General features: G+C 41.9%; 1 protein-coding gene across 5 annotated transcripts in view; it reads right to left on the reverse strand.

The window, feature by feature from the left end:
- Positions 1-306: 306 nt before the first annotated feature.
- The window catches only part of JMJD6 (jumonji domain containing 6, arginine demethylase and lysine hydroxylase), a 93,477-nt gene continuing 79,880 nt past the window's right edge, over positions 307-13,903 (reverse strand). For 2 of the 5 annotated variants that reach the window (XM_081850803.1, XM_081850802.1), the window contains one exon: positions 7,261-9,079. Coding sequence is in view for 2 of the 5 variants with exons in the window: in XM_081850802.1 (XP_081706928.1) it covers positions 9,040-9,079 (40 nt within the window). In the remaining 3 variants the exon portion in view is untranslated. Of the gene's footprint in view, positions 969-7,260; positions 9,080-13,903 lie in introns of those variants that run through there. The other 3 variants (XM_081850801.1, XR_014153601.1, XR_014153602.1) reach the window with 3 other exon arrangements.

The following is a 13,903-nucleotide window of genomic DNA, read 5'->3' on the forward strand; positions in this document are numbered from 1 at the left end:
GCTAGCCTTATATTAAATAGCAGAAGAACAAATGCAAAGCCCAGATGGTCCTTCTAATCAACAGTACATGCACACACAGTGTCCCCCCCTTTTGTATGTTAAACAAGAATACATTTATTTAAGATATCAAGAATACATTTATTTAAGAAAACATAACATGAAAACAAACTTTTCATAAAATTTCCTAATGTGCTTTTAGCAGTAAGGTAAAAGGTAAAGGCAGTATATTCATTAATCCCATCTTAAACATGAATGAGCATAGATCTTTATTTGTGAAAGTTTTAAGTTAATGTTTATCATCAGCTTAAAAAAAAAAGGGTTTTAGCCTTCCACAGCATCCATGAGAAAGTTTTGTCAACAAGTGTGTGAAATCTGGTAAATGCAATGACAATTAAGAAATCGATTTATTTGGAAATAAATGGGAGATAATATGTTGAGAAAGTAGCTGGCATTATTTACTTTGCTGCCAGCAACAATATGTTTCTAACAACCATTTATTACTCTACCTAATTGGTTACATTATCTCAAAACAGATAATTTCAAACAATTATCTTGTTTCAGCTGGGTTCGGAAACATTGAATCTTCATGTAACACTAAGGTTATCTTCCCTCAATGCGAATGTAACATTAATGTTTGGTGCGTTGAATGGAATAGCAGTTGGTATATTCAAACAAAAAACCAGAGGACATTTTTCTTCTAGGAAAAATCAGTTCCTAAAATCAGAATAAAAGCTAGTACTAAATATTTTAAATAGGCCAAAATGCAAACATTATCTTGTTCTACGTATTTTTGCTGAAAGTTTTGCAGCCTCCAGTGTGCTAAAGAATTAAAAACCAACGGTGGTGAGGCAGTCTACATGTCATAAAGCTTAAGCTGTTCTTTGATGTCAGTTTCAGACATCTCCCCAAATGTTTCTGTTTTTTCCTTTAAGAGGGTGAAGATGGCGGTCAGTTGTTCTCTTTGGACCCTGCCAAGAAGAGAAAAACAATAACAGAAAGAGAAAATGGAAAAACCATTGCTTCATAAACTTATAATGCCTCTGAGCAGGATTAATGGAGTCTGTCATGATGCTTTCCGGTACGTCTTCTGCAGTTATATCTGGGGTCTCTGTGGTATGAGTACGATAGCCCTGGGATATTCCCCATCCAGAATTAAAAGCAGGAATGGAGAACCTGTGGCCCTCCAGGTGTTGGACTCATCAGCTCTAGCCTGCTAACAAAATATGAATGGTACCATATTTCCCATTCCAGACCTAAAGTCTGCTTTATGGTAGGACATTTGAATGAAACCCTTCCCTAACATTCAGAATGGAAAACAGCATGCACCTCTGGTTGTGGGGGACCTTGGTTTCTAATCCCCACTTTGAGTGTGTTCATTTATTAAAAGGAAATGGTCTTTTCAGATACAAGATCCTATTTTCCTGAATCCCACCAGTTCCAAAAACATGTTGTTTATCTTTTAGTCTCAGAAATCATGAAAGCTAAGACCAGTAAGGTGCTATGTTATGTATTTACGTAATACATACGTAAATAATAATAATACGTATTACGTATGTATTACTGATTGGCAAGTCCTAGGCTCTGTGGTTTAACCCACAGCGCCACCCACGTCCCATTTGTCCCAAAAACATCTGTAACTTCAGGTTATTTCTCCCATCCCTTAGACTTTAGATGATGGACATGCTCTGTGACTTGTGACATTTTTATATGTTCAACTTAAACTTTACTGTGTAGAAACAAGCATGTGTTTACGTAAATAGATAGCTTCTTCTAGCAGGCACAACAGAGCAGTTGCTTACAGCAGGATTTCAGTTTAATGTAATTTAGAGGGAAGTGATGGGATGTCTAAAAACATCTGTAAAGGTAAAAGGTAAAGGGACCCCTGACCATTAGGTCCAGTTGTGACCGACTGTGGGGTTGCGACACTCATCTCGCTTTATTGGCCGAGGGAGCTGGCGTACAGCTTCCGGGTCATGTGGCCAGCAGGACTAAGCCGCTTCTGGCGAACCAGAGCAGTGCATGGAAATGCCGTTTACCTTCCCGTCAGAGCGGTACCTATTTATCTACTTGCACTTTGACGTGCTTTCAAACTGCTAGGTTGGCAGGAGCAGGGACCGAGCAACGGGAGCTCACCCCGTCGCGGGGATTCGAACCGCCAACCTTCTGATTGGCAAGTCCTAGGCTCTGTGGTTTAACCCACAGCGCCACCCACGTCCCATCTGTCCCAAAAACATCTGTAACTTCAGGTTATTTCTCCCATCCCTTAGACTTTAGATGATGGACATGCTCTGTGACTTGTGACATTTTTATATGTTCAACTTAAACTTTACTGTGTAGAAACAAGCATCTCTGAAGTGTGTCACCATTAAAAATCACTATGCTTCCAAAACATACTTTTCTGATGGTCTCCATCACTCTGATACCTTGATGAACGGGTCTAGCACTTATTCTTCATTGAAATTAGGGACAACTGGGGATTGATCATTTGCTATTCAGGAGTCAGTGAGCTTGCCATGAGGAGTTGAGCAGGGGTCCCAAAGGGATGTTTGTGGTACAGAAGCAAGTTCAGTTTAAATGAACCTTCAGGGGTAAGGGGGGGGAACATCATGTCTGCACAAACTAATGCTTAAGCGCCGATTACATATTTTATTTCAGAAAATCATAGATGTCTAACAGCAGGGGTGAGATCTTTAATGTGGAACTCTCATTCTAAACATATTTTAGCAAAGGGGAGGGAATACTAACAATAGGTCCTGCCCGTTTGAAATCCCAGTTCAGTCATCTTTCCCACCCATATAAAGAGAGAAACTAGTTGTGTTTTCCCCTCCATTATGGAACAAGTCAATCTTAAGGCGCATCTGAATGGATAAAGCAACAGACTTCTTTGGAATGTTTTAAAGTCTATTGTGATATGAACGTCTATGGGCAAGAACCTTGAAAAATTCATGGGTTACACATGGCAACTGTACTGGTGTAAGAACATGCACATTCTTGAATCTGCAGTTCAGTTGAATGTCGGTTTCTTGATGTGGCAAAAGAAAAAATATTGGTAAATTCAGAAAGACTGGATTTGGAACTAAGAGGAACATCTATAATTAATAGCAATGAATTAGATTATTATTATTATTATTATTATTTTTAAAAGACCTCTGGCTTAAAAATGGATTTTCCATGGTTATGATTCAAAAGAAATGTAAGTTTTCTTGTTATTTTTCTTCACCAAAAAGAGGAGGTAGAACAGGACTGTATGTGTTGTATCCAATGCTGCGAGTGCAGAGTTATACTTGTGCAATGGGACTTAACCTTCCTCTCCTTGCATTCCTTCTGCAATCCTCTGGAGCAAATTTTCCAGCTGTATGGGGGTGGGGCGCAGTTGAGGAGAGGAAGTATCGATTGGAGGCCAAAGTATTCTGTGCTAGTGGAAGAGCAGCCTTGGCTACAAGCAGAAGCCTATGGACCAGCCTATACAAAATGCTCAACCATGTGGTTTTCCCCTTGACATTTTCTTCTACAGAATGAGCGGCAGAAGTTGCAAAAGCAGAGAGGAAGATGTGTGCAGGTGGATTGCAGTGTGCCATGAGACAAAAGTAGCTTTGGGGGGGGAGGGGTTTTAGTGTGGGAAAACAGAAAAGCATATCTCCTGTCATGCTCAACTTCAACAGCAGACATATTGGTGTGTGTGTGTGTGTGTGTGTGTGTGTGTGGTTTTTTTAAAAAATCACATGAAAACATAATGTGACTGAGTAGCACGTAGCTGGGCCCATAGCCATTACTGTCTGAGAGAAATGGTTACCATTTTTTAAAATCAGTTTAGCAACTGTCCCTGCTGAGAAGAACACACGGTGGTGGAACACTCTGTTCACAGCAACCCATTGCATAGATTTCATTATACTTGTGACTTGGGTTTAAAAGTTCATTGCCCTGATCATTCAGAAGACTTCTCTATTATAACCAAGGCTCCAGTGCTGATTTATGGTGACAGACACTATTATACATTCCTGATTAGCTACCATGGGTGTAGTCAGGACTTTTGTTTGGGGAGGGGCAGCAAAAGTTGTTGGGCTTTTTTTTTTTTTTAATAGGAAATAAAAATTGTTGAACTTTTCTTGGGAAATCATGGGTAAAAATACCCTGTACTGTAAATAGGACATTGCGGGGGGCAGGCTTCTGCTGGGAGGGCAGAACCTCAGATAACCGAGCACTTTCAATGCTTTTCAATAATATTTGTGTACACCCATGGGTACAGGAGATGGAGAGGAAAGGGGGAGGAAATGAAGCGACAGGCAGCCTTTCATGTGAACAACTCCAAATCCTTGCCTACTTTGGAATGAGGCATTGCTTATTTCCAGTTTTGGACTGCTGTTTTGTGCAAGCATGATAGATCACAAAAGGTGTATGTGCACATATAAACAAATATCCATGCATCTCAGGTTTCCTGGCTTGGAGCAACACACACACACACACACACACACACACACACACACACACACGGCTGCTGTTTTGTGAAAATCTGGTAGACTGAGGAAAAATAATAAGAAAGCTATGTGCTTACAGGTAAACAAATACCAGTGTGCATGCCCATAGGGACCTCAGGGAAGGCCAGCCCACCCATGAAGTGGCATGAAGTAGCTGCCTCAGGCAGCAGAAGCCCCCAAGGCAGCAGCCTCATGGATGCCTCCTGCCCCTCCCCCACCTCTACCAGAGGAGCGGTGCCAGTATAGCTGCTGATCTCCTGCTGGTTTCCTGCAAGATCTTGTGATACCTCATCAAAGTCTTGCAAGATGTCAAGGAGAGCAAAAGTCCTCATGAGATCTGGGTGAGATCTTGCAAGCTCTTTCAGGGAATCAGCACCATTGCCAGCACTGCTTCTCCACAAGAGGCAGAGGTGACACAGCTGGTGGTGCAGCTGCAGTGCCACCGGTAGGTGGCACAGTGGTGGTGTGCGTCCTGGTGGTGGTGTGGCAGAGCAGGGTGGCACTTCCTGTTTCGCATCAAGTGGAAAAATGGGATGTACTACTCCTGACCTCAGGATTCCAGAACTTACAGCTGTCAGTTTTGAGGGAAGGCAGGCAAGAACTCACAGTCCAGGTGGGGCTCACTAGCTCGGGGAGGAGGTGTGTGATTCCTCAGCTGGAGTAGGTTTAGGACAGGTGAGGGTCACATGCGTCGTCAAGACCAGAAGGTATACAGTGGTACCTCGGGTTACATATGCTTCAGGTTACATACACTTCAGGTTACAGACTCCGCTAACCCAGAAATAATGCTTCAGGTTAAGAACTTTGCTTCAGGATGAGAACAGAAATTGTGCTCCGGCGGCGCTGCAGCAGCAGGAGGCCCCATTAGCTAAAGTGGTGCTTCAGGTTAAGAACAGTTTCAGGTTAAGAACAGACCTCCGGAATGAATTAAATACTTAACCCAAGGTACCATTGTAATAGGAAAGGAAAGCCGTCCTGGCAAGGCCGGAGTCCTTGCTGGGAATAGCTCTCCTGACAGATGATTTGGGCTCAGGTAATTGAATGCTACTAACAGTGGAAGACAGGAGTGCCTGGCGTGCTCTGGTCCATGGGGTCACGAAGAGTCAGACACAACTAAACAACTAAACAACAATTGAATACTTTCAATGCTTTTCAATAATATTTGTGGATCGGGGGGGGGGCAGTTGCCACCTCCTGGTTATGCCCCACTAGAATGCCCGCTTGGTGTCTAGGTTTTTGGAATACAAATAACATTCTACTGTATAACTAAGTGATCCTTCCTCCTTTCCTCAGCTCCAAATATTGGGGGTGGAGAGATAATTTTTATTGGTCCTTGGAGTGGAGGAAAAGGACTTACACTCTCCCTGCCTCTTGCTGCACTCCCAGTCATGATTGCCCCCACCCTTGCTGCAGCTGTGTGTGATGGTGGTGGAAGAAAAGAAGCAGATAAAAAGGTAGTACTCTTTGGAAAGAGAAGGGTTAAAATGGTAGTCGTGAGCTGCCTTATATGAAGTGAAGCCATTGGTCTATTCAGTAGCTGATGCCATCAGGTGGGTCCCTGCAGCTTACCCAGAAGAAGAGGCAATGGAGATGTCAGCACTGTGCAAACACACTGGCGTGAGCACTGTATTGCCTCCACTGGTGCATTTGTGCAGAATCAACTTCCCAACAGCCTTGCCCTCCCTGCTCTCCCTTGGTAAGCAGCAACAACAACTCACCTGCACAGAGATCAGGCAAGTACTTCTGCCTACCACTGAAGCCATCTAACTCAATATTGTCCACACTGACTAGCAGCTCTTTCCTGGATTTCCAGTTGACGTTTTCCCAGCCTTATCTGAAGATGCCAGAGGATGAACCTAGAACCTCTTGCATGCAAAACATGTGCTCTTCCACTGAGCTACCATTCTTCCCACAAGAACCTAGGGAGATTCCTAAAGGGAGAAATCATAGCGAAAGAAATGACCAAAGCACCACTTAATCAGACCACACCCAGCCTTATATAGGCCAGAGTAGCTGTGCAATGGGAACAGATGTTCCAGAAACATTTGGCCTTGCATGCCACTATTTCTCCTTTCAGACTTTATTTGTGTTTATTTTTAAGATGTTGTGTTAGTTAATCTAAACTGCTTTATGCGAAGTTGTATGGATTGATCTTTTTACTGATGTATTGATCATTGACACTAGGGTTATCTGTAACTGAGGGAAGGTCTTGTTCCCCTCCATCTTTCTGGTTCAACCCTATGTTCATTGAGCAGAGATGCCATTCAGATGCAGCCTTATTCTCTATTTCCAACGTTGTTTGGCTCGGTGCTATCTCAACTTCCCCTCAACCACTTTTGAGCTGCCCAGAGGATGACCCACCCACATGTGCCCATATTCAGCCCACTGTTACACTGCTTACCTATGTGAAATGTGAATGGACCCAGACAGCACATGACATGCAAAAGCATGAAAGGAAGTTTTTGAGGGCAGGTGGGGAGAGATGCCTGTAACTTTGTGTCCTGCCTACTTTTAGCCCAACATAAACTGATAGTTTGAATTTGCTCTTTTAGAATACCTGCTTCTCATACCATTCCTTCCAAGATGATACTGTCTTCTAGTTGTTAATCTTGGGCAGTAATTATGGTATTGTTTCCCAAGGAGGATATAACTAATGCTCTTTGAAGTATTCCTCCCACCCACCACCCACCCCCACTCCCAGGGTAATATTTGAACCAAACCAAGTAGTTCGAGGGTGGAAGGGCATGGACACCATGCACATTAACAAACACAATGACCATTCATATAAACTATTTAAAGGTTTATTGGACTGAATAATGGCAATATACATTTTAAGCCACTAGAAATTACAGTCCTATGTATATAAGATCCACCTTCACATTTAGAAAAAAAAATGTAAAAAATACCCAGACAGCCAGTTTTGTCACTATTGAGGAGATAGCTTTGCTCGCTGCCACTAGTAATATTCCTTGTACAATAGACGTATTGCTGTATACTGAGACGTTATATTGTATATAAGGCATTCTTTGCATAGTTAATGCTGTTTGGAACACTGCATCTGTCAATGTGAGTTGGAGGCAGAATGGTTGCTAACAGTTTTTTCAAAGCCGAGTGTCCTTATACATATTTGTATATATAAATAGGATTCAATTGCAAACTGTATTGCTAGTGAAAACATACAGAAGCAGAAGCTTAGACTTAAAAAAAAGAAAGAAAAGCCAAACTTCCCACTGTTTCCTAAATAAGCCCTTGAAAAAGTTATGCTAGGGGAGGGGGAAACATCTGCCCCAAACCTAGGTGCCCCAAAGAATGATTGACTAAACAATTTCAAGTATTGTCTGCATAAGTTATCATTTTTAAAAGCAGCTTGGGTTTGATATATTATTAAGCATCGAATAGTCTGCCCTCAAAACATGAAGAAAAAACAGGAGTATTGGGAGGAAATTCCAGCCTAAAATGGTAGTTCTGCAAAACAGGAAGTGACATCAGTATTGTCCTGAAATACTACCTTTGTGGAGGAAAAGACTTATAAAACCAGTGTGGGCTTATAGTAATTGATGGTTTCTAGCCACTAAGGCCCATCAGATGTTATTTTCTGTATGGGTTAATGATCGGATAAATCTTTCAGGGAAGCAAAGAACAGAGAAGTTCAAAAAAGATGTAACAGTGTGGTGAGAGGGAGAAAAGAAAACAAGGATCTTTGAGGTTAAGTTTATAATTAATATTTCAAGAGTTGCCTTACATTTCATGGATTATGTTTTCTAACTCTATTATTGGGGACAGGAAGCAACCGCTAACTAAACAGAAGCATTGGCTATCGAGCATTAATGGTGCTCAGACCTCAGGATGAAAATCAGTCATGAACTATTACACTAAGGCGGCAATCCTGTATATCCATTTTGCTGGGAGTAAGCCCCATTGAACTCAGTGGGACTTACTTCTGAGTACACAGGCCTAGGAGTGCATTCTTATCTCTCAGGATTCATTCTACCTAAGATGGAGGACTGCTTCGTCTTCAAAAGGCTATGAAGCAAGACAGGCTACACTAAAGTCTACATCCTTCCACCATCCACAAACCATCAAAATGCTTTATATCTCAATGCATTGTCTTCAAGGATATAAAGGAAGTTTTTGGTCCCAGGTAGAGGGGTGGAAAGGGACCAAATAGTTTGATATTGTATCTCTGGACTGGCTGATGCAATGGGTAACCGTTGTCCGTGCTATCTAAACGGAATATCTCGGGTTTTTCTTTTGGATACAGCAGATATGGAGTGGTTGTCACAACAAAGTGCATTCATGAGTTTTACTTTGACATCCAAGAACAGCACCCTCAAAATGTAACTTCCGTAACTTTCTCTAGCCCACTTAATTCTTGGGATCAAGCCACACAGATCCTTTCCGGTCTCGATATTACAAAGATTTATTCTGAGGAACTCGGCTTCGTTCAGCCAATGAGAAAGTCCCGTATTTTGAGGGGTTATTTATTTTTCGGTTATGTATGCGTATCAGGTTGGTTTGGGGTTGCTTTGTTTCTCAAGCCTTTAAAGATGCCAAAGGGAAAGCCTTAGGAAGAGTTTAGGGATAACTTCATATAGTCTTCAGTTCTGCAAGGGAAACAAGAAGAAAAATAAAGAGGATACATTTCAGTCAGGTCACTTTCTGTGGCTTGCTTTCCTACTACTACTTTCTGAGATAAGTGGAGGAAAAGAACCGAGTTTAGGGAGGGAGTTTGAAGGAAAGTTTCTGAACCACCCAGGCACACACACACAGTGATTAACAGAAGGGGTGCCTCAAGGCTTAAGCCATTTGCTTCATCATTTGCAGCAGGGTAGTCTATGCCCAAGAAAGTGAGCACTGTATCTAGAAACCTCTTATTTTGTGCCAGGCATATTCCAGGTTCTAGCCCTGCAAACTGAAAACATGCAAGGATCCATGTAAAACCAAATTAGTATGTCTCAGTGTCCCACCTCAAACATTTCCCCCTTTGGATATCCCAAGAAAAGTGGGTCACTTGGCCAAATAACATGTTTTATAATATAGGTCTACAAACAGATTCAGGCAGGCCATACATTGCTTCTCACACATTACACATTACAACCTTTCCACGGTTGACAGAAGCAGTTTTTACTGACCCAGGAAACTGGAGCTTGCAACGGAGGGAATTACTGCAGTGCATAGCTTTAACCAATCTCATTTCTGCCGGCAACCCTTTCCCAAAAGTATGCACATCCCAGCATCATTTCCTTATCCCCCTCCCAACCACATACATTTTTCATAAAAATCAAAGACTGACTCGGTTCATAAATATTTTGAGAGCATGTGCTTGCTAAGGTTTGCTGTTGAGGCACTATGGGTACTGGTAACCATTTATCATAGACAGCAGTGGACAAGAGGTATACTCACCCATGTCTTATATATCAGACAAAATGAGTATCTGATATATAAGACATGGGTGTATCTGAAGAAGTGTGCATGCACACGAAAGCTCATACCTAGAACTAACTCAGTTGGTCTTTAAGGTGCTACTGGAAGGAATTTTTTTATTTTGTTTTGACCATGGCAGACCAACACGGCTACCTATCTGTAGACAAAATGAGTTTACACCCAATTGTCCAGTATAAAAAGATACAGGCTATAATCTTCTTTATGCTGGAAATAATATCTTAATAATTTACAAAGGGCAGCATAGTTCAGTCACACTCAGTTGTTTATTGTTCCCCTTTTATAGATTGAATAAAAGAAAAAGAAGCAAAGTGTATGAATCCAATATCATTTATACTGATGTTGACTTACTGAAGTTAATGAAGCTAAAGCAATGGAAATGATCGTGAAATAGCTCCACTAGGTTGCAGTCAACATGATTAAAGAACTGGTGTGCCTGCCCTTAAACCACTTTTACCTCATTTGGGTCAAAGAAGCTTAATGGCTTAGGAAACAGGCAGACAGCATTTGAATGCCATTACACTCTTCAGAAATGGTCTTTTTCCCAAAGTAGCTTTGGGATCAACAGACTTAATGGCCTCGGTGTGTTGTGTCAAGTATTTTTGAGCTGTTGGACCACACAACAGTCCTCTTGATGCCATATACATTTATATAAGGCATTTTATTTTGTTTATTTTGTTTTGTTGGAAGCTGCCCAGAGTGGCTGGGGGAAACCCAGCCAGATGGGCGGGGTATAAATAATAAATTATTATTATTATTATTATTATTATTATTATTATTATTATTACTTGTCATTTCAACTGAAACAGATCATCCCAATCTTAAGAGAAACATTAGTGTCAGCATCAGATGGCTTGGCAATATAAGCAGCATCATGCAAAAGAGAGTTCCACATGCTTTCCGATTTCAGCTTTGTGGACAGTCACTGACTTTAGTGTTTTAGGGAAACAAAATGGCATTCAGTTGTTCTATGAAATTCTTGATGCATCTTCTCCATGCATAGGGAAAGGAGGGTACCTACATACCACACTTTTAGGGAATGCAGAAAACAATCTTATTTTGACCATGATCACCCCAAAATGCTCATTTCTGGACAATTCACTAACAGCCCAATCTACCCATTCAAGCCAATATACTTAGATTTTACTACAAACATCAGGAACTGCATTAGCTAATGTGTCGCTATGCAAGCAATTCATCTGATGTAATGTTAGCTAACTTTGCATGGCATAGATCCAAAATACTGTACAAGTAGGGAGAGGAATATGAGATCATAGTCCCTTGATGGCTCCCAGTTCTCCCATTCAGTATTTTTCTGCAGCTTCCTAATCCATTCATCCCCTTCCCTATCGCTTGTTGACACAGCAAAACACTCATAAGTTAGCAGATGGGGAATGACATCAACTGCCTGGAAAAGGATCAGTACAACACAGAAGATATGAGAAGGAAATTTTGTGAAGGATTGCCAGGTGGGGCACAGATAAAGAACAAAAAGACCTGGGGAGAACTAGAAGCTGAGCAAAAATGGAAAATTTCAAAAGCTCAAAGCAGCATTCCCACTGCCCCTCTGTTTTCTCTATGCCTTCCTAACACGTTCAGAAAGAAGAGAAATTTTGGCCCAGTAGCTAATAAATACCATGAGTTGTATTCCAATTAAATTATACTCAGAGGAGATCCATTGAAATTGAAGCACCTACGTTAATTTCAGTGTGTGTACTCTCATGATTTCCCCTTATATGAATGGTTTTATTTGAAAATTTGCATGCAGGTTAATTATAGTTTCTAGAGAAATCACTATGCTGACTGCAGTAAGCCCCCACTGCCTTGGGTCTCAAGATTCCTGCTTCTTCTTCCCCACCGGTGAGTGCTCTTACCGTGCTGCAAAAGATGAAAAGCAAAAAAAGGAACAGAAACTTACCAGCCTCTCTTATCCCAAAGAAGCACCATGCTGGACAGGAAAGCAAAGCTGCTGATCAAGGAGTGGGAGGAGAAGGACAAGGCAAGCAGCGAAAGGGCAAATGACAACAGGAAGAGAAGGTATTTACCATCCCAAGGCTACACACACAAGGAATCAAGCAGATATCACAGGAGGAGCAAGCAGAGGGGGGAAGCATGCACTGGGGAGCAGGATTGGCAGAGGCCAAAAGGGCACCTGCTCCAATGTATTCCCTACCCCTCGGAAGGCCTAGCTGTGTTTGTGGAAGGGGGAGTTGGCAAAAGCGCCTTAGCTGCTTTGATTGATTCTCTGCAATCGCTTCTTTCTTTTGGCATATTCGGAGGAGCAGTCTTATGATGACGTGTTTGTGCAGTCTGAAGTGATGCAACAGTAATGCTTTGTGACTAGAAAGACAAACTTGTATGTTGTCCTTAAAAACAGGACACAAGCAGACCCCAAATGGGAAATTTTTGCCCTACCCTGTGGGATTTCACCAAGAAGTTGTGGTGCACTAACATTTAGATCCAAAGTTGAGAGTTCTTCCTGTTGTATGAATTGTGAGTTTCAGAGTGTTGTGCACAAATCTGCTGCAAGCTTTGGCCACTGTATCTTAAATGAAGGGCAGGTCAAGCAGGAGGGCTGCATCCCCTCCATTCTCCCCTTCTTCACTTGGAGTTAAACTAGGGCAAGCACACAGCTGTTGGTGATAGTAAACACAGCCACCATGCATCTAGCTCCCCACTGCCCACTGCCATAATGTCTAGTAGAACGTATACTGGCTGCAATCTGCAATGCCAAAATCATATTCATTCTCCAAGCTGCATAATTGGGAGGTAGGAAAACATGAGATCATGATGTCACAACACAAGATACGTTCTACTACACATTAGAGAAAGAGAAGTGGAGCTAGATGCAGAGCTGCTGTTTTCATTGGCAACTGCACGTTTCCCATGATGTCTAAGTCTGGCCGTCAGAAAACTGCTTTGGGGTTGTCTGTACCTGGAAACAACAGCACCTGATGCTATCAAATGGTGGTTACATCAGAATGGCACTTTGTTGATATTTCCCAGGAGGGGTGACATTCAGAAAGCATCCTGACCTTTATTGCTCTTTCAAAACTCATGGGACACTTAAATGTTGTCCTTTGCCTCTGGCTGACCCTAAAACTGTGTCAAGAATGTGCACACAGACATTCACCTCAAAATGGAAATTTCACAAGGGCCATCCACAGACCTTCTTGTTCTTAGGCTTAGGCTCATACCCCCATTCTCTGTTTCTCTCATCTATGGAATGACAAGAAGATATTGTGGGTTGTATCAGCCCAGATCCTGCCCAGAGCAGACCTGCTGAAATTAGTGGTCATTAATTTCAACAAGTCTGCTCTGGTGACCAAGAAAACCTGTGTTTCTAGACCCTTGCTTAACTACACTGAACAAGTTATGTTGGTTTATACCTTGTTAACTGGCTAGGCTTCCTCAAAGAATGCTTGGAATTGTAGTATGGAGACATGGTGAGGAGAATTCTCTGAAAGGTCCCCACCACATCTACTATCACCACCACCCTCAAGCTACAATGCCAAGGTTTCCCTGGAAAGAGGGACTGGTTGAGAAACCAGTTCTAATCTGGTGTGGATATGCCACTATAATACAAAACAGGAGAAGGGGTTTTGCAGAGAGGCTTCCCAAGATCTACAGAGGGCGCCCCAACACCAGAAATCTCACATTGTCTTCCGGGGAAACAGTAAAAATGAAGCGTCATAACTAGAAGACTGGAAAGGACCGAATCCAGAATCATATCCTGCTTTGAATTGTTGCACCCTTCAGGATTAAATCCTAATATGACCAGAGATCCATAAAGTATAATTCACAAATCACTTGCTGAGGCTGTTTCTAAAATGCATCCTTTAGACTTCCTGATAGGCAGGTGGGTGGAAGTGCATAAGAGGAGGAAAGGTAATGCTTTATATGTAAAAACAAAATAAAAAATTCCTTCCAGTAGCACCTTAAAGACCAACTAAGTTAGTTCTTGGTATGAGCTTTCGTGTGCATGC

The sequence above is a fragment of the Podarcis erhardii genome (genome assembly GCF_964252035.2).
Source record: "Podarcis erhardii genome assembly, chromosome: 2".
Taxonomy (NCBI): Eukaryota; Metazoa; Chordata; class Lepidosauria; order Squamata; family Lacertidae; genus Podarcis; species Podarcis erhardii.